Source organism: Cherax quadricarinatus, chromosome 63 (assembly GCF_038502225.1).
Source record: "Cherax quadricarinatus isolate ZL_2023a chromosome 63, ASM3850222v1, whole genome shotgun sequence".
In the NCBI taxonomy this organism is placed as follows: Eukaryota; Metazoa; Arthropoda; class Malacostraca; order Decapoda; family Parastacidae; genus Cherax; species Cherax quadricarinatus.
Window position 1 is genome coordinate 6,785,306 of NC_091354.1, and position 22,500 is coordinate 6,807,805.

Sequence of the window (22,500 nt, forward strand, 5' to 3'; positions counted from 1 at the left end):
ACTGATTGTGAAGGTTCGATCCTCCGTCCGTTAATAGCATGATGCACGACCCGCCTCCACTCCATTTTTTTATTTACTAAAAGCTATTAGAGCTCAGGAATAACGATGTGGGCGTTCGTGCATGAAAAAACTTACGTAGATAGGGGAGTCATTTACTGCGAGGCGGTGTGGTGGTGGTGTGTTTTAGTTTCCCCCTTTGCTGATTACCTTTTCATAAATTGTATTTACTGTAATTACTTATTTGTAATTACCTATTAGTATCTTGCCGTAGTTACCTTTTAGTAATTTTCCTACTTATTGATTACCTGCTTGGAATTGATATTTTTTTTAATTTCCCACTCGTAGTTCCCTAATATCTGCGTCTTTTTTTTCTGTAATTGCATTCCTGAATTTGTGGGTTTGAATCCCATCTCTTGGTTCCGATCTTTTAGCTCTCTACCAACTGACGTGAAAGAGCTTTGTGCAATTTTTCTGAACCCCTGAATGGAGCTCTCTTCCACCCTCAACCACTTTATGCTGCAGAACCTTTTAAGGAGGGAAGGGGGAGGTGCCTTGATGCTATTGAAAGGCTCTTGATGTAAGGTATTAGAGCTGCCCTCATTTCCCCTCGGTTTGAACAAAGTTATGTTTTTCTATCTTGGTTTCGTTTGATCCTATATATTCGTATTATTAATCGGCAATATAAACACACACACACACACACACACACACACACACACACACACACGCACACACGCACACACGCACACACGCACACACGCACACACGCACACACGCACACACGCACACACGCACACACGCACACACGCACACACGCACACACGCACACACGCACACACGCACACACGCGCACACACACGCACACACGCACACACGCACACATGCACACACACACACACACACACACACACACACACACACACAGTGGAATGCTTCGGTGTCAGTGTTGACTTTCCCACTTTTTCCTCAACAGAGACTCAGGAGGAAGACATGGAGGATGTTCGTGTGGTGATTGGATACAACGCCTCCCTTCCGTGCAACGTTCGTGCCCCGGACCACGACGCACCTATTCTCACCCTCTGGTATATCGCTGATGGTGAAGCTCCTGTCTACAGGTAGGTCATCACCCCTTTCCCAGGATTGTTCAGAGGATATCACCCTCCCTCAGGGCTAGGATATTACCCTCTCCAAAATATATTGAGAGAATATCACCCTCTCCAAAGGTAAGTAAGCGCATAACTTCCTCTCCCAAAGTCATTGGGGAAAATATCATCCACTCTGAATGTTGGTAGGAGATAATCACCCTCAACTACTGGGAAAATATGACTTCCTCCAAAATTCCTATCTATAAGTAAGATGTAATTTTTCCTAAGGTTCCTGATAGGATAACGCCCTTTCTTAAAGCTCCTGTGTACAAGTAGGATATCACCCCTTTCCCATGGTTCCTGTATACAACTGAGGGTATGGAACTTAATGGTTGTAATTATAACCATTTTTTTAAAAGAGTGGACCATTAAGCAGGCGGAAGGCCTCGGTCAGATGACGGAAGCTACAGCTGTGGGTCATCATATGACTAAGACCCGTATCAGGAAACACTTGTCCTGTTTCCTAACAAACCTTACCTAACCTAACCTGAATATTTAAAGTGCTTTCTGGCTCAATTTTAAGAGTTAAAGCACGACACGATATCAACTTTTCTTACCCTATTCAAAACCTGTCAATCCAGGTCCTCCTTCAATGTTATTTTCTTGGTTCCAGTGAACATCTGTAATTCCTCAACTTTCAGTATTAGACTGATAAAAAAAAAAACCTGATGGCTGAAGTGTGTCTCAGTAAAGATACCCAAGTGTTGAATGTGTCTTATTCATCAACATGTCAGTAATATATACATTTGATTTAAAGGTAATTAACTCTCATCTCTTTCTTACCATCACTCTTCGATAACTCTTACTTTGATTTAAGAGAATGGCTATAGTATGATTTCCATTATTCTGCCAATATGTAAAACAAGATATTTTAAATATCGTTTATTCTATTAGTGTATTACATTCATGGAGAAGTACTGAACCCCCATGGAGCATGAAGCACTTGGTGAATGGAAGACAATCAGATTTGTTCCAAGGGGAGTGCAACACCAAGTATTTTAATTAAGGCCCCTTTTCAATATCAAGGCGAAAAAGGACACATTATTGGTTAATCTACCAATATTATTACAGTATCAAGGCAATGACTGTCCTTGAAGATTTTCCCATTCAAGACCTGTCTTCCCTGTAAAGTCTTAAATTATAACTTCTGTAACCTCTACAACTACTATCCTGGGGTACCGTGTACCATTTGATTGACGTAGTGTTTATCACGCATAAACATATATTAACGAGATCTTAAATGAGAACAATCGCTAGGAGCTGCTTTCTTGGCCTGGCATAAACGTTGATTAAGGCAATATTAATTTCTCATACACTCAGGTTAATGGAATACTGCCTATTAACTCTGTCCAAAGCGTACATTAATGCGCTTCTCGCGTCACGTAAACTGAGGTTTATTCGTTACGGTTGTTGCTGAAAGGCGCATTACTCTACGCATAGTCTTCACCACACTCGCTGATGTCTTCACCACACTCGCTGATAGCTACTTACCCTCACACACGTCTGGAAGAGAATGAATATTTGGTCTTTATTGTTCATCTTTTTCCCCTCATCCTTCTTGAACCTTTAAAGCGCTGGGAATTAAGCTCTTTCACTATCATTAGTTTGATCTCCTTGTTTCTTATTTCCTAATTAGTCCCAAGTCTCATAGGATATTTTTGAAGGTATTTTAATTTTTATTTATCTTTATTTATTGCTAGTAATAACCGACAAATTAAGATTAGCCCTACCTGTACTTAAATTTCTTGTAACCATCATTGCTTTTATTAACAATAGTACCTTCTCACTCCCTCTGTCATCTTTTTCTATTCTTATAACTTGGTATTTCATTGGAAATATTGAATCCCTGGTCACATGTTTTTATATAATTGTTAATATGTATGCGTTATTTTCTCTAGGTTTTAAAGCAAATCAGTTTTTTTGTTGAAGATTCAGTGTGTATGCACACGACTTCGAATCTTTTTGTGATGAGCTAAAATGTTATTAACCTTCGGAACTTTGAGGAAAGGGAAGAGATGGGTATAGGGGGTTAAAGAGGAATGTGGAGCCTTGGAAACATGGGCAGAGGTGCAAGATTTTACGCTTATTTTACGATCTGGTTTGATGTGTAGCATACATGTTGTATAGATATGCATGAAGGTGATGAAGTTTGTGTTGAATATAGATAGGGTGGATGAAGTAGACGGAGAGGGGAAGGGTGGAGATGGTGACATTAGGACAAAGAGGGTAATGGGGGTTAGATGACCATTATTCACCTATTCTCTCTCCCCCACTTCTAGCGTAATATTTGCATTTTCATCGCTTCTCTTTTGCCATTTGTTAAATTTTTATTTTTTTTTTCATTCTTGTTCATATTTCACTTTTAATTTGTTTGGAACTAGATATTCAACTGTTTTCCCTTCAATTTTTGCCTGTATTTTTTTGTTAAAAGCAACTAGAATAACAAAGATCTCGTAATAACGTTGGTAGAATTATCGACAATATGTAAAGTAAAAGGACACAAGTATAACTAATGTGACATTTTATTGTGGCAACGTTTCGCTCTCCAGGAGCTTTGTCAAGCCGATACAGTGTATGGACACAGAGGGTATATGAAGGTTCAGAGTGAGGTGCAATACTAGTGGTAGTAGTAGTAGTAGTAATAACAAAAGTTGTAGTAGTAGTAGTAGTAGTAGTAGTAGTAGTAGTAGTAGTAGTAGTAATACAATGTGGTAGAGCAATTAATTCGTACATGAGTAAAAGGATATAAAAGCTATTACTTGGGTAACACCACTGTATCTGCTTGACAAAGCTCCTGGAGAGCGAAACGTTGCCACAATAAAATGTCACATTAGTTGCACTTGTATCCTTTTACTTTACAACAAAGATCTCGTTGTCCCAATATTTGTCTGATCTAGAGTGGCTCGTGATTTCCTTCTCTGCTTCTTCTGTCTGTCCTCAAAGAATTACTTGTATAATTTTTCTCTGCTATGCTTCTCATTAGCACATATTTTCTTATTTATCCTTCAGTTTTCTTTCATGAAAATTAGTTGTGTTATTAATATTAGTTTCTGTACCATGAATATTCATAGAATGTCTAATGCTTCTAACTTCGTGTCTTAACGTCGCAATGTTCTTTGTAGTTATAATTATCGCTCGTGTTATTCCTGGGTTTTCTTTCAGAATTTCTTCAAATATCAGTTCTTTTCTTTTTTTATCTAATACCTCTGTCTCGGCATTGTATACTATTATTATAATAATCTCCGTTTATATTCAATTTCAGTAGTTTCTTGTTAAACTCTGTTGAATAACTGCGTTCTGTTTACCTACTTGATGTTACTTTCCGTCCTACCTCTTTGATCTCCTGGCAGGCATATAACCGTAATATTAGCCTATCATTTTTTTTGGTTCTTCTTCGTCTTTCATCTTCTACCTTCAACAGTAGTCTATGTTTCATTATGTTTAATTTATCCTTCACTGCCTCCAATAATTCGTGTTGGCCTCATGATTTTTCAGTGCCTCAATTCCTTCCTAATGTCCGTCGTCCTTTTCTCACTGTTCAGTATGTCCCACTGACATTGATCCCAACCTACTCCTCGTCTGAGCACTCTGACGTCACCAGTACTCGATTCACTAGGCAGGCCCAAGACGAATTTGGCTCACATTCCCCAAGTTAGGCAAGCCTTATGCATGGACACGCTACAAATCGCTGTTAAACAGGTCATAAGGTCATAAGGCCATCAGATTTCCCCATCCTGAGTCTTTACTCATCACCAACATGCCGTGTCCTCACCACAAAACTTGTTATTTTATGATTATGAAAAGGACCTAACACGATTCGTAGGCACATAAGCAGCTCAGTTCTTTGTGGGTTGAGGGAACCTGGAATAATCACAGGTTCGAAATGATGTACTGCCGACCATAGTGAAATAAAGACAACGTAGAAAAACAAGGTTACTTGGTAGACTGTTTTGCTAGGAGTAGTGCGTCATTATATGAGCTTGTTCTGTTACTTTTACATTGTCTTTACGGTGTAACCACACTATTGGGTCCGTTCCTGTAGTAAAGTAATTGAATACCACCATCACTGGGAAAGAGATTGAAAGCTTTGCACGAATTTGTGTTAAAACTACAGTGGTAAATCGTAATGACTTCACTCAGAGAATTAGAGCTGATTTTCCTCAGCGATAAATACATCCGAGCTAGGATAAATGCCTTTCATTATTCAGCATTTACAGCTTTTAGTGAGGAGAATAAAGGCACAGTTCAAAGACTTTACTACGTATACATATTCATAAGATTTAAATTTTGATAAATTCACCATTCTACTAATATATATATATATATATATATATATATATATATATAATATATATATATATATATATATATATATATATATATATATATATATATATATATATATATATATATATATATGCGCGCCATATGAATATATTGAGAATATCTCGTACGTGATCACTTTTTTCTGTAATCATAGTTAAAAAATAAACAATCTCTCTGTATTCTGTTCTCCAAGAAGCAAAAAATTAAGCTTTAGAAAGTTTATTCTAATTTCAATATAATCTTTATTCGATTTCCAACTTTTGCAAACAGAGATTCCAGTCAACATCGTCAATCTTTCCACAGAACTGAAGCCCAGCCGAAAATCAACGAAGATTGATGCGTATTTAATGACGGGCAGAACTGGACCGGATATTGCTAGTGTAAAACTAATGACTGGCTCCGGCCAACGTGGGGGAGCAGTATACTCCACTATTAGTAACAATTCTAAGCCAGGCTTCAGCACTGGTAATCTGATTAGACAATAGGGAAACATTTTAAGATCATTTTTAAAACGGTTTGAGCTTCTCCAGTCTATCAGTTGGATAGTAGACAACAACCACCAAGGAAGATACACCATTCTCTCATCAGAGAGTAGAATAGAAGCTTGTTAAGCATTTTACACTCTGACAGGAGTGCTGTTTTTTTCTTAAGGTCTCATGAACATGTAAAATAGTAGGTAAATTATGCAAACTTCTGTATATCAGTGATATGTAATGCCGAGAAGGTGATGAATTAAACACCTCAGCAACATCTATTCTATAGATGTGTCGCCAACAAGTGGCTTTAGCAATACAGTTCAAGACTACAGAACATCTGCTTCTTGGTTCTTGGCTGAGGAACTGATTACCTCATCTACCTGTACTGATAAAGCCACTGGTTGGCGAGATATCTACAGAAAAAGATACCCAGATGTTGCACAGGTATCTAAATCATTATCTTATAAACTTCAACTTACAATGAGAAGGCAGTTTACATTCATCACACTCTTCTCATATTATCTGTTCCAGTAAACGAAGCATTGCTTAAGACCACGTCTTGGAGGCGATGGTTCTCGAGCCATTAACTGATACGGTGACTGATGGATGTATAAAGATGCATTATATCACATAGCCAACAGTCTTACTGTTTAACAGAGCATAGAATAAATAACAGACAATACATAGCAGACGTCCCTTATGATACCCAATGCACAACAGATTTACCGCAACACTCAATGCAAGACATTTACAATAGTGCTCAGTGCCAGACATTTACCGCAGCACATCGCACACCGCAGGTTTAACACTGTGCACAGTACACGACAGATTTAACCCAGCACAGAGTGTACAGAAAATGAAAATAATAATCTTTCTCTCGAACAGTTTCGACGAGAGACCGGGCCATCGCGGATCTAAATGGGCGGACCCCAAAGTGTTTGGCTCCAGGGCGGTGTATCACGCCCACAGCGCGCCGCCCGTACTCCTCCTCGCCCACGCCACTATAGATGACGGTCGACTCTACCGCTGCAGGGTCGACTTTCAGAACACCAGGTCGAGGGTAGCCTGGGTCAACCTCACTATCATTGGTATGTATTCATTCTTATTCTCTTTCCTACTCTCGCTCTTTCTCTCTTCCTCGGTATCCAGTGACTAACCACAGCCTATTTATTTCTGTCCGCCCACAGTACCGCCCACTAAGCTGGAGGTAATGCCTCGCGTCTCTCCAGTCAAGCTGGGAGAAAGGAACGACGTAATCTGCAAGGCATATGGAGGTACGTTGGTGACGTGTGCTGTGACTAGGATTAACATTCTTACTGACGTTTTGTAGGCATTTTTTTCGAGTCCTTGTTAATTACGTTTGGATGACCGTGGTTATTGCTGTTTTTATTGCGTCATTAGTGATGTTTAGATAACGTTTTAACAACAGAGTGGCCAAGTTGATGACGTTGTTGGTAGCGTAGTTGATGACTTTGTTGAAGACACTGTTACTGACGTAATGCAAGACAAAATTGATGGCTTAGTTATGGTTGTTGTTGATGTAATTGGAATAGTTAGTGACGTTATAGACATAGTTGATGAAGTAGTTGTTGAACTAATCAAGATTGATGATGCTTGTGTTTCTAAAGTTTATGATAAAGATGACATTGATAAAAACTACGTTCAAAAAAAAAAAAATATGAAGGTAATGATGAATAATATTAGGATGAAATTATTGTAATGCATATTAAGATAAACAAAATTATTAATAATATAAATATGTAACAAAGTATCAGCAGAAACTGTAAAGAATAAATGGAATATATATATATATATATATATATATATATATATATATATATATATATATATATATATATATATATATATATATATATATATATATATAATATATATATATATATATATATATATATAAAACACTGCGTCTAGCAGGGGCATCGAACCCGTGTTTTTAGCCCGCCTTATAGTGAGGGAAAATTTAAGACGCTCTAACCCACTGGACCATACAATCCAGTGGGTTAGAGCGTCGTGAATTTTCGCTCACCATGAGGCGGGTTAAAACAACACGGGTTCAATCCCCCGGCTAGCCTATCGTAGTGTTGTTATTGGTTAAATACCACTTGTTTGTGGTTATATATTACATATGTATATGTATTTATCAGCAAAAAAGCATGTAATCAATGTATTCCAGTAACTTTATCAAAAAGCATTAAGCCTTTATGGATCATTCAGAGCAAACATTTATGGAGGCTCTATACTCCATCCGCTAATCGTGGCTCAGTCTGTGACCAGTCAGCTTGTTGGCGATCATACACTCCAGTAATAGCAATAAATACCTCTAAAAATTCACGTATTCTGAAAATTGATCAGTAAAGTGAAATCTACAACAAACAACAGCTTCCCGGGATCTTTTGTTGCAGCAACCGTGGGAAAGTTAGTGAGGCTTAAGTGAAGAGTTTTTGCAAAATTTCTCGCTGCGTTGCAGAAATTTGCATGAATGGCCAATCTGTTGCACGCTTGGATTGTTTACATCCGTTGGACAGTGATGAGAGTGTTTGGCTGCTGCAGGATAGGGAGGGTAATTTGTTTTTAACCTGGGTTTATACGGCTGTCTCTCATTGGGTGTATCCCACCGGGTGTATTCCAGTGGCTGTATCCCAGTGACTGTTCAGGAAATATCCCTGATTGGCTGCATCACAGTGATTGTACCATACTGGTTGTATCCAACCACTTGAACCTCATTGGCTGTTATCCACTGACTATTTTACTGGCTGTTTTCCCCTTCAAGCACTGATGACAAAATTGACCTGTAAAAATTACCTAAATTTATCTATAATTCGCCAATAAAAATATTCCCATTAGCTATGAAAAAAAAGGTTAACAAAATAGATAAAAATCTTTCATAATACACGAAAATGGTGAAAAATATACTTCAGAATGTTAAAATGTGTTTTCTTTCCTCGGAATATTTGCTCAGACTTCCATGGGAATGAATGTTTATTTTCGAGACTAAAGAGAGAGAAACGAGCCAGACTCACGCAGCAACTGGATAATAGATTAATGTACCCAGAGAACATTAGGGCGAACAGAGTGAGGTAATTCTAATTGCCTACCTGGGCAATCTGTTCGAATTTCTTATGCTTCGGCTGCTTTCAAAAAACATGACCACTATCATTTCAAGGTAATTAGATTATGAATATATATATATATATATATATATATATATATATATATATATATATATATATATATATATATATATATATATATATATATATATATATATATATCGTGCCGAAAAGGTAAAACTTGCGATTTTGGTATAAATAGTGTTTGTTTATTATTAAATTATTGTAAACTTATCTAAAATATATTTAGTTGGATTAGGCTAAATTAAATTGCGCTTGTTATAATAGTGTTAGGTAAGTTTTCTAAGGTTCTTTTGGTACAAAATTATTAATTTATACATTACATAAATGAAAAAAAATGTATCTTTAAACATATAAGAGAAAATTTTGAAAATTATTTAATTTTAAACGAGTCCTTACTAATTGATCAGTTTTACCTATTCGGCACGACACGCACGCGCGCGCGCGCGCGCACACACACACGCACACACCCACACACACACCCACACCCACACACACACCCACACACACACACACACACACACACACGGAGCGGGAAGAGTGACATAGTATTGTCTAGCAAAGAGGCGGGGCCAGGAGCTGTGAATCGACCCCTGCAATCACAATCAGGTGACTACAACTAGGTGAGTACACAGCCTCTGACGCCACAAAAACCGCGTTTGTTAACCTGGCTCCTGTTGGGACAAAAACATTTTTCATCAAAAAAGTGAAAAGGACTGCACTAGAATTACCATTTACTGTACAACTCCAGAGCCAAAGGACTTGTTGATAAATAAATACCTCAGTGTTTGAAGTATATAGTGTGTATTGTGTTTATGGTATGTAACTCTCACTCAGAAAATAGAAATTCCATGCATGCTACAGCTATTACTACTTTCATTTAATTTATACTACTACTACTACTACTACTACTACTACTACTACTAATAATATAATAATAATAATAATAATAATATTACTATTATTATTTTTGTTGTTAAGCCCTAAACCAGTTTGTGTCAAACGCAAGAAATGATCCTGTCTCGATCCACCGTTCTCTAATCACCTAATCTATCTGTCACCTCGTTGTCCCCCCTAAACTCATCTAGTATAACTAACGGCATTAGTTCGCGTCGCCCATAAAATAAAACAGCCTCAATCATTACAAATCAAACCCACGACCATTTGAATCTATGCAGTTAGTACGAAACAAATCTTAATTACTAGCAACAATTGTTTCCCAGTGGCTCGAACGCATTCATGTAGGGAAATATTACAACGATAGGTGTAGAAAGCTTAAGATTTGGTTTCGTAATATTTCGATAAAAGGTGATTTTTTCTAAAGACTCCTGAGAGGAAAACGCTGTGGTAAAAGTACGCAATGCTATAATTGCTCTAGAATTACGCAAATTATTTTTCAGTTAGGTGCGAAGAGAAAGGTGATAAAAATATAGAGACAGAATTGGACGAAAGATACAGCAGTGACAAAGGTTGTGAGCAGACAGGGGGAGAGGTGAGGAAGGTTATGGATAGAGAGATGAGAAAGGTTATGGGTAGAAAAAGAGGTGAGAAAGGTTATGGGTAGAAAGAGAGGTGAGAAAGTTTATGGGTAGAAAGAGGTGAGAAAGTTTATTGGTAGAAAGAGAGGTGAGACAGATTATGGGTAGAAAGAGGTGAGAAATGTTATGGGTAGAAAAAGAGGTGAGATAGGTTATGGGTAGAAAGAGAGGTGAGAAAGGTTATGGGTAGAAAGAGAGGTGAGAAAGGTTATGGGTAGAAAGAGAGGTGAGAAAGGTTATGGGTAGAAAGAGATGAGATAGGTTATGGGTAGAAAGAAATGTGTGAAAGGTTATGGGATGAGAGGTGAGAATGGTTATGGGTTGAGAGGTGAGAATGGTTATGGGTTGAGAGGTGAGAATGGTTATGGGTTGAGAGGTCAGAATGGTTATGGGTTGACAGGTGAGAAAGATTATGGGCTGAAAGAGGTGATGTTGATTGTAGGTAGAGAGGGAAGGGTAACAAAGGCTGTGGGTTGTCATGGAGAGATAGATAAGAACGGTTGTGAGGAGGCAAGGTGGTAAAGGTAAGTAAGGTTGTGGGTAAACAAGGAGTGGTAAGAAAGCTTGTGAGTAGACAGAGAGAAATAAGGTAAGTAAATAGGGAGAGACAAATTTTACGGAGAGGAGATTGTGTGTGTGAGTTTATGGGTAGACATAAGGAGAGTCTTGGTCTATGACCGGGCTAGGGGTTGGACTCGGACTCACGAAAACGTCCTTCAGATCCTTCAGGAGGACACAAAGGCTGTAGACAAACAAGAGAAAAAGAAAAAAATGTTGCGGGGAGAGAGAGAGAGAGAGAGAGAGAGAGAGAGAGAGAGAGAGAGAGAGACAGACAGACACATAGAGAGAGAGAGAGAGAGAAGCTATGGGTACGTAGCTAGGAAGAGAGGGGGAGCAGAAATTAGGTGAACTGACCACTTTCAAGGAGTTTTTAAGTGAGGAGCTTATGTCACATTGCGAATAAAAGTGACAATTTTTTTCATAACTGGCCCCTCTAAAATATAGAAAATAACTGACTCAGTTTACTAGTTCACAGAAAACTATAGATAAATAGATAAATGCAAAAATTATACTCAACAAATGTAAACACATATGAACACAAACTATCACAACAGCTGTCAAAATTAATCGACAAATATTCGCATTAAAGTTGCAAAAAAAAAAAATTCATGTAATAAAAGACAAATACGAAATGATTGCTAACGGAATATATGATCAAATTAATGAAATACTGAAAATCATTCCTGCGTTTAAAGATCATTTTTTTTCCATATATGTTAATTTAAAAATTAATAATTTTGTACCGAAATAACCTTAGAAAACTTATCTAACCTTATTATAACAAGCGCAATTTAATTTAGCCTAATCCAACCAATTATGTTTTAGATAGGCTTACAATGATGACTTAATAATAAACAAGCACAACGAAATTTATTTTTTTCGTTAGGTTCAGAATGATTTTTTAAGTAATTATTGCATACACAAATTTTCGCCTGCCTTATTCGGCAAGAAGACCGTTGCTATTTAAGCCAAAATAGCAAGTTTTTACCTATATGACACGAATATATATATATATATATATATATATATATATATATATATACATACACATTTTTAACACAGTGGCCGTCTCCCACCAAGGTAGGGTGATCCGAAAAGAAGCAGATTCACCGTCAGTCACTTGATTGTCTTCCGAATCCCTTCATGCTACCTTGCTTACACTCCAACAGTACGTCAAGTCATAAAAACAACTTTTCGGCACTCATTGCTAACACGCTCAAAGACGCTTGCTGGATGTCTAAGCCCCTTGCACACTAAACCTCCTTTGCCCCTTCCCTCCATTTTCTTCTAGGACATTCCCTTCCCCCCGCCTCTCCTCCACTATAGATTTATACGCCCTCCATGTCATCCTATTTTGTTCCAATCTCTCAATTTCCGAACCACCTAAACAACTCTTGTTCAACCCTCTGGATAATACTTTTAATAGCTCCGCACCTTCTCCTAATCTCCAAGCTACGAATTATCTGCATAACATTCACACCACACATTGACATCAGACACGACATCTCCACTGTCTCTAGCCTCCTTGTTGCAACATTATTTGTCTCCATAGGCTACTCAGTGCTCCACTCACATTTTCCCCTCGTCATTTCTGTGGTTCACCTCGTCTTAAATAGATCCATCTGTTGACACGTCCACTCCCATATATCTGAATTCATTCACCTCCTCCAAGCAATCTGATATCCAATCTCTCATTCCTAAATTTTTGTTTACCCATCAACTTTCCTACGTTCACTTATGATTTCCTTCATGTACATACTCTTTCAAATTCGTCCACAAACCTTTGTTACTTCTCTTCAGAATCTCTCAAAAGCACAGTGTCATCATGAAAAGGCAACTGAAAGAACTCAATCCCATACCTCTAACACCCCTACATTTACTTCTCTTACAACCCCACCTATAAATATATTTAACATTCACAGTGACATCACGAATCTCTAAGTCCTTCTTCTACTGGGAAATAAACTTTCTCTTTTACATACCCTAACCTGAACCTCGCTATCCTCGTAAAAGTCTTAGGTAACCTCCCATCTATTCTATACACTTGTAGCATCTGCCACATTGCTCCTCTATCTTCCCTATCACGTGCCTTATCGTAATCCGTAAATGGAACGAAAACTTCTTTACTATTATCTAAATACTGTTCACTTACATGTTTCATTGTAAAGACTTGGTCTTCACCTTTCCAGGTATACTCATCAGGCTCATTCTCCTATAATTCTTAAACTCTCTTGTCCCCTCTGTCTTTATACAAAGAAACTATGCCAATCCCTAGGTACCTTCCCCTCTTTCAAACATTTATTAAATAAAAGTACCAACCACTATAAAACTATGTTCGTATATGCTTCTAACATTTCTTTCTAAAACTTTCTCTTATACGTTTAAAGATTTTTTTTTCATTTATGTTAGTGTAAAATTTAATAATTTTGTTCCAAAAACATTAGTAAACTTATCTAACCTTATTATAACAAGCGCAATTTAATGTAGCCTAATCAAGCTAAATATATTTTAGATAAGTTTACAACAATTTAATAATAAAGAAGCATTGAAATATATATATTTTCGTTAGGTTCAGAATTATTGCATACACAAATTTTCGTTTGCCTTATTCGGCAAGAGTTGCTATTTAAGCCAACATCGCAAGTTTTACCTATTCATCACAACATTATATGCATATAACCACAAGGGGGCGATGCATGATAACTCTAGGCATTTCAATGTTGCAATCAAAACATGAGAAGCTTGCAGTATTGCAGAAATGAGTAAGAGGTCCCAACAGATTCACTCAGAGGAACGTTCTTGCTGAGAATGAGGATGGGAGGCGTGAGACACTCAGTGCCCCAGGACACTAGTGACAAGTGCCAGAAAGATTAAATATCATAGGAATAATTGATAGTCAGCCCACAAGCAAAGGTAATGGAGTGATTACCTAGTAAACTTAACACTGGTGACATGATAATTATCCAAAATTCAGTCAGACTTCGGGACGATATAAAAGACTAACTTTCTGAATATAGATGTGTCAGGAAATTTCCACAAAATTAAGAAAAAAAAAGCGAGTGAGGTGCTTAATGTTTTTCTTAACAAAACAGAATTAGAAACGACAGATTCAAGTTGGTTAGATTCAGGTTTAGAAAGGATTTTAGGACCGACTTGATACCAGTTTTGTAGATTAGTGAATAAAACTACTTTGCAGTCTTTCTGAAGTGAATACTTTGATTGTAAGAACTGCCTAGAGTGGGTCAGTATTCCTATTGCAATGCCTCTTTTCTTTTATTCTCCAATGAGTAGGAATGACTGTCATCTGGAGCTGGTAAGAAGACAGTTGAAGCAAAATGAGATCTTTATTAGAACGACGTTTTGCTTAAATGTGACTATCAATTAAAGTATTTGCTAAAGCCTTGTGTATGTGTAACGTCCAGCTACTAAACGTCTCAAAACCTCATCAATTCTGTGGTTCATCTCGTCTTTCATAGACTCATCTGCTGACACATCCACTTCCATATATCACATCCTCCATGCAATCTGATATCCAATCTCTCATTCCTAAATTTTATTATATATTACAGATAAAATGTGGATAAAGACACACGAGCTAACACTTAGGGCATTTTATTTTGGAAATGTTTGCTTTTGGACTTATTTATGCCATCATGTAGTGAACAACGTCACAGGACCTTGTTCGATCTGCTTAGAATGAGCAAATAAGACTACTGCAGTTCTGTTTCTTGTGTTCGATCTAAATAAGCTATAGCTGAGTAAGTGCATATTAACTGAATTATATATTTGGTATTTGGGAAATTATTTAATGCAAGCATTTATACATTAACTTGTACTAACAGCTGCATTCTCGGTTCGTGTTTACACCATTCCTCCATCCTTAATACCGAAACGTTTCCTCAAAACTCTCACTTTTCACTGGTAATGATGCCGCATGACTCTTCCCATCTCTTCCGTACCTCTAATCCGCCTCTACGCCCCCATCTGCACCCTTTCTCCTTTCGGACCATTTCCCGTCAACCTAACACTCCTGAACCTACTCCTGCGTCTGCAGGTTCGCCCCCTCCGCAGGTGCTGTGGCTGCAGGATGGCAAGATAGTGGACAGCACTTTTACCAACACCGGAGACGAGACATATAATGTGCTGGAAGTGGAAGCTGCCAGAGGAGACCTCACCTCCTCGTTCTTATGCCGAGCTACCAATAACGAGCGCACGGGGCCAGACGAGGTCGAGTATCTCAGGAATGTGACCTGTGAGTAGTGAACTGTGCTCTCGTTAATTCTAAAATCTCTTTGGAATATTATTTATAAAATATTGTATACCGTTAATGCAGACAAAAATCTAATGCAGTGTTTACGTACATAATAATTAAATAATCGGAGGAAATCGCTGAGAACTCACAGGAGTTATACAGCTCTTGGGGAACAGTCAGGTTTTAGCCAGGAAGAGGATGGATCCAGTTCAGTGGATCAAGAGCCCTCACACACATACAGGGCTGCTCCAGATTTTATATTTATATTCACAAATTTCTCGGCTGTTCTAGTCTCAATATATATATATATATATATATATATATATATTATATATATATATATATATATATATATATATATATAAAATATATATATATATATATATATATATATATATATATATATATATATATATATATATAAAATATATTTATTTATATATGAATAATTCAAACAATCGCAGATAGGCGATCTTAACTATGTAAGACAAGCCACGGGGGGTAGAAATCTTTAGCTCAAGTACTTTCACATTTCTCAGTGCATCATCAGGAGCTATGCAATGTTGCAACGTTGCAACTGAAGGAGGGAGGGGAAGTTTTTTTCTCTCAAAATAGCGCAGAGTGGGCCTGTCGCCTCCTCCTGGCTCTCTTAGAATAAACAGAAAGGTGAACAGGGGTATCGAACCATTGTACTGACGCTTTTACCTAAGGTCAGTCGGCACTACTAGTGGTTTCCTACAGGCGGGCCGCTAAGTGTCAACATAGTTGGGGAGGAGGAACCGATAGCAGAGGGACGGACAGCAACGCTCACGTGCACAGTGTTAGGCAGCAACCCTCCAGCACTCGTCACCTGGTACCAGCAGGGTCAGATGGTCAAGCCTTTGCATACAATGGTACGTGATGATTATATCTCTGATTATTAGCAATTTCATGATAAGAGCTACGTTTATAATTGTGTGTACTCAACTATTTGTGGTTGCAGGGGTCGATTCACAGCTCCTGGCCCTGCCTCTCTGCTGATCGCTACCAGGTCTACTCCCTGCTGCAAGACCTATATCGTATTGTGTGTGTGTGTGTGTGTGTGTGTGTGTGTGTGTGTGTGTGTGTGTATGTATGTATTTGGGTGTGTGTGTGTGTGTGTTTGGGTGTGTATGTGTGTGTACGTGTGTGTGTACGTGTATATGTTTGTGTACGTGTATGTATGTACGTGTGTGTATGTACGTGTATGTGTGTGTGTACGTGTATGCATGTGTGTACACGTGCATGTGTGTGTACGTGTGAGTGAGCGAGAGAGTGTAAATATGGACTCACCAATATCAGTCCAATATTACTCTCACTAAAACGAAGCATCTCTACAGCCTCCTCCTACATGTCACCTGCCCAGATTTAAACATTTAATTTTTTGCCTTCACGGAGGTAGGCCGATAAGCCAGTGAAAGGTCTCGATCAGATAGTTAAAAGCCTCACTGATCGGGCCATAAATGACACTGACCAACGGTATAATTTACTCTTCCCTCCCTCATCACACACCTGCCTACAGGTGAGGCACCGAGACAACGTAACGAGGAGTGTGTTGTCACTGAACGCTTCCCGCAGTGACCACGGCAGACAGCTAGTGTGTCGCGCCGTCAACACACTCATTCCCAGTGCTGCCCTGGAGGACATCTTCACTCTAGACGTCCAGTGTAAGTACTGTTCAAATCCACGCTCTACTTATCCTGCCAGTCTTTTATTTAATCGATTTGACCATAATTCGCCATCTTCGTTCTTTCTACATCCATTTTCAATCTGTTCCTTTTATACGTCGTTCCAAATCACACACTTCTTTGCAGAAAAATGCCTTTCCCATTCCACGTATCTCTTACTTATTTTACTTGACTATAAGCACTCGCAACAAGTATGTTGACATTTTATACCGTTGTATACCTACCTTTTTTTCTGGTAAATGCTCCACAGGCTAACAAAAGTCTCACTCTCTTCGATAAAAATTGTTTTTAGCTATTGAAAGCGTTCCACCTTTACCATAAATTTGAAAAAAGCTAGCCACGGTGTTTTCCAAATTCATATATTTGCAACATTTAGCTCACTTTCAGTAATAGAAGGTTCAGTTGTGTGTCTTTGCTAATACTTTCTCCACACATCCACTTTACTAAATCAATCTTGTTCTTCTGCAAACATACTTTCTTTCACTTCACTTTCAATTGCAAAATTTCCATATGTTTTGTATGAGGAACAGGCGTAGTGATTTAGTGCAGAATGCTGACCTGAGACTATATGCTGCCCTAGTGTATGCAGCTTTAGGACTGTATGCAGCTCTAGGACTGTATACAGCTCTAGGACTGTATACAGCTCTAGGACTGTATACAGCTCTAGGACTGTATACAGCTCTAGGACTGTATGCAGCTCTAGGACTGTATGCAGCTCTAGGACTGTATACAGCTCTAGGACATGCTGTCCTAGGACTGTATGCTGTCCTAGGACATGCTATCCTAGGACTACATGCTGTCCTAGGACTACATGCTGTCCTAGGACTACATACTACCCAAGGACTACATACTACCCAAGGACATGCTGCCCTAGGAGTACACGCTACCCTAGGAGTACATGCTACCCTAAGAGTACATGCTACCCTAAGAGTACATGCTACCCTAAGAGTACATGCTACCCTAAGAGTACATGCTACCCTAAGAGTACATGCTACCCTAGGAGTACATGCTACCCTAGGGCTGTAAGCTGCTGTTGACTGTTGTTGATTTTTAATTAAGCAAAAAACCATAACCCATAACATTACCATAACAAAGAGACACTAACTATTTTTAATAGTTTCATATTACTCACAAGAAGCTTTTTCTGCATAAAGGGTTCAAAATATTATGATCATAAATACTATTTTTAAACTATAATGGTTCTGAAAGATAATCTGCTTGATCGCCATTGCAATATTTACCGATTGAAAGCCGAAAATTCAAAACTACAGTATATGAGACATTTTATAACCATTGCTCTAGAACTGGACCAGTTTGGCATAAAACTGCGGATAGGGAATGAAAATGACAAAACACTGCAAAAATACTCCGATTCAAATCACATAATCTGTATCGCAATGTACGAAAATACTTGGACTTCGATACAGTGAGCAACATAGCCGATGTCTTTTTGTAATTCTCTGTAAGCGGAGTAAGCTGATGAGCCGGATAATGTATATATTGCACTTTTAACCAGTAACCAAACAAGTCCAATTTTCCTAAAACATTTTGAGATATATTTTAATATGGATTTATAGATATGTTCAATAAACTTAATTAAAGCAGAAAAACTAGAATAGCTTAATCCTATCATACGTATCTAAAGGAAGGCTTAATTTAATTAGAATTATTTAATATCAATTAATATGTTAATTTCGTGATGTTCCAGCTGATTATCGCAGAGTTACAGGGAAAACTATTATACGCTCGATTAATCTGGCAAAACAGTTGCCATGGAATAAGCGCAACTGGGAAGTATTCTCTACAACATTGGGAGAAACACATGCAGTAAGCACAATGAGTTGAGGAGACACCATCTACCTTATATTTTGAGGAAACAAGGATGACGAATAACGTAACGGAGAGAGATTACTCCTCTGTAATTCATCTGGTTTGCAATATATATATGCATATATAATGTGGTGGGAAGTACAGTGCCTGCACCCTGAAGGAGTGGTGAGGATATTTGTAATGAACTGCAGTATTGGCGCGCCCCTGGCAAGACAGTGATGAAGTGTGTGATAATGAAAGTGTTTCTTCTTTTCTGATTCACCCTGCCTCGGTGGGAGACAACCGGTGTGTTGATTCTATTATACATTGACGTTGATTATATTATACATATGTCAATACATTGACAGAAAACATAAACATGAATACAATGGTACAATATATCAAAGATTAAGAATCTCCTCCAGCTCCTCCGAAGCCGGACGTGAGCCCAGTATGCAGCATGCATTTACCCTCTGGATGGCCACGCTGAAGCGCTGGAACATGAAAGTGGCTGCCCTTTGGTCACTGGTGGTGTCGATGAGTCTTGAACCCAGCTCTTTAAGGAAATGTGGGGAATTTTTTCCCATGATCTCAAGGTCTCTGATCCCACTGGGACAAATTGAAACTGTTAGCTTTTGTCCCTGTACTTGCTGATCTTGTACTCCTCCGTGATGAGCAGCTTCTTCCTGCCGCCCGACACTGTGATGGATATAGGTGTCAGCCAGCGTCGACACACAGGTATAATCCCAAGCTAAGAGCTTGCCATTCTTACAAGGATAGATGGTGATCCCATTGGGGCGGTTTGCTGGGTTGTGAGTATTGTTGGCTGCTAGTGATCGGGCCTCTCTCTCGGCTGGGCATCCAGCTGTAGCAAGGGTTCTCTTTATGATGTCGTTGACTTCACTGTGTCTTGCATGCCAGCCCTTGGTTGCGGAACAGTTAAGACCATGTAGACCATATTGGTCGGCTTGCGCATTGCCGCAAATACACGTATATTTAGTGTGAATTGGGGCAGCAAGGCGCAGAGCCACTGTAGTACAGAGGGTCTTATCGTCGAGGCATGTTCCCAATGCCGAAATGGGAAATGTTTGGAGGAAGTCCCCGGAGTGATGTGCACTCACAGCTTGGAGATAGGTAGTCTCCCTGTCTGATGTTACAGCCCTGAGCATGTTGGCAAGCACCTTTTCAGTGATGGGGCCATCCCAACTTGATTGTTTGTAGGCCAGTGCTGCATTAGGTTTTGGTGCTGGAGCAGCAAGAGTCTCCCGTGTGTGTGTGTGTGTGTGTGTGTGTGTGTGTGTGTGTGTGTGTGTGTGTGTGTGTGTGTGTGTGTGTGTGTGTGTGTGTGTGTGTGTGTGTTAGGTAGAATTATTATCTGAGTGTTCATGGCACTGTCACAGCACAGAGTCTTCATGATGGGCTGTTGATTCGAGGAACTTAAGTTTACCTCCCCCTTCCTCGGGTCAAACCTTCATTACCTTCATTTCCCCAGGCGCTGTATGACCCGTACGGGTTTACCACTTCCTATGAATATAATAATAAAACTAAAAATAATTTAGTATTAGACTTAGCCACATAATATAAATATAGATTAGAAATCATTTGGTAGAAATTAATTTTGATAAATGATAAAAAAAGACGAGCATTCCACCCTAATTATTTATTACAAAGGGACAAATTTAACCCCCCCCCAAAAAAAAAAAAAAAATATGCCTACCCTTACAAACAACAGCGACTAAACAACTATCGTGAGCATTCATTTGGATAACGCAGAAAAATTAATCAGTGATCCCAGTTGGTCAGCTGATCGCTCACTCGCTCACGTGGAACTGACATTTGCACAAAACAGAGCAACACGACCACTATGCAAGGGATTGACTGCACCAATTTAGATTTTAAACTTTTACGCGTATTACAATCTCGATATTTTCGTGTAGTCCTTTTTGTCACTGATGTAAAAACAAAACCGATTCGTCGTTAACGTTTATGACAGGAAACAGATAAGTCCAACGAAATTGTAGAATTTTGCTATATTATATATATATATATATATATATATATATATATATATATATATATATATATATATATATATATATATATTTGTATTAGTGAAATATTGATGAGAAAAGCATTACGTAAATCCTGGTAAACATCAAGGAGGTATATATATCCAGAAGTTCTCTCTCTCTCTCTCTCTCTCTCTCTCTCTAGACTGAGAATTTATTGTGATCCCTATTTTAATGGTTAAAAATGCTCTTGACTGGTGGTGACATGTAGTCTTAAGGTATAATAATATTAATAATTATAATAATAATAATAGTAATAATAATTTTATTAAATGAGATTAAGGATATATGTATCTTATACTTACTTCGAAGCTATCCCTGTATCATTAAAAAATTTTAATTTATGTTCCACTATAACTAATAGAGCACCTCCAATGCATCTTTACAATCACCATAACTCCCAGACCAGCTTGTCGTCACTTCAAGATATTTAACCATAGATTTGACTCTCAGTAAAATAAATCTAAGAATCTTTACTGATAATTCGTCTCTGAGTCTGTTTTCCAGATTACACTATTTATCTCAATTTAATTTTTATATTGAATTTACTTTTCAGATAAGCCTATATTAAACATGTCTCTGGGTCGAAACCTCAATCACGATGATCTACGGGAGGGCACTGACCTATTTTTTGAGTGTAGGATCGATGCCAACCCAGATCCCTACAAGGTCGAGTGGTGGCATGATGTAAGTATGGACTATGTTGAGGTTTTGTTTCACAGGCGTAGTAGAAGTCGTCTGTTCATGTCCAGGTTTTTGTGTTGTGAGTTAATTATGGTTCAGGACGGATCAAAATTTCTTTTCGATAATATTGACTAGATGTTAACTGTCCCAGTAACGGTACTGTGGCTTTCAATCTCTTCTAAATTTTTAGCAAGCAGAGTCATAACTAATAAAACTACTTGAGGTTCCTCAAGCACACACACACACACACACAACACGTAGGAAGAAAAGAGAATTTTAAAGTGTACACGGCATTCGATATCACCAAGGCGAATTTCCCTGAATGTGGAATCACATCCCACGCCTTTCAGTTTTTTTTTTTCATGTATTAAAAAAATTTTATTCTCTGTAAAGAGAGATTTCAGAAAATGATAAAAACTTATCAGAATTTTTGTTTGCTTGTATCAGACACGAGAGCTACGTCCGTCTGCTTTAACTGCAGAGCTGACAGGCGGCGTACTGCGTCCACAAGCAGTGTGTTCACGTCTTGTGTAAGCCTACCTTAGCTCTCACTCTATCTTCTTTAGTCTCCACATCTTCTCCACCCAGCCTATATTACAAACGTGGCCAAGCCATGGATCACGATCACGTTTGTTCATCATTCAACGCGACTCGCAACACAATACACAGGTTTGCTTCCTGTTGTGGCTATTGTCTCACAAGCCACCAGCAAGGTGCATGTGGCTCTCTTGGCCACGTCTAATATCTTAGGCAACATTCCTCTAATCTATTCTCTTATATAG

The 22,500-nt window shown here is 38.4% G+C and overlaps 1 protein-coding gene across 1 annotated transcript in view; it reads left to right on the forward strand.

Annotated features, from left to right (window-relative positions):
- LOC128698278 (nephrin-like) overlaps positions 1-22,500 on the forward strand; it is a 137,526-nt gene that overhangs the window by 83,186 nt on the left and 31,840 nt on the right. The window contains exons 2-9 of the mRNA XM_070098539.1: positions 974-1,115; positions 6,833-7,035; positions 7,135-7,221; positions 15,253-15,450; positions 16,192-16,343; positions 16,991-17,135; positions 21,591-21,823; positions 22,166-22,248. Coding sequence (XP_069954640.1) covers positions 974-1,115; positions 6,833-7,035; positions 7,135-7,221; positions 15,253-15,450; positions 16,192-16,343; positions 16,991-17,135; positions 21,591-21,823; positions 22,166-22,248 — 1,243 coding nt within the window. The remainder of the gene's footprint in view (positions 1-973; positions 1,116-6,832; positions 7,036-7,134; positions 7,222-15,252; positions 15,451-16,191; positions 16,344-16,990; positions 17,136-21,590; positions 21,824-22,165; positions 22,249-22,500) is intronic.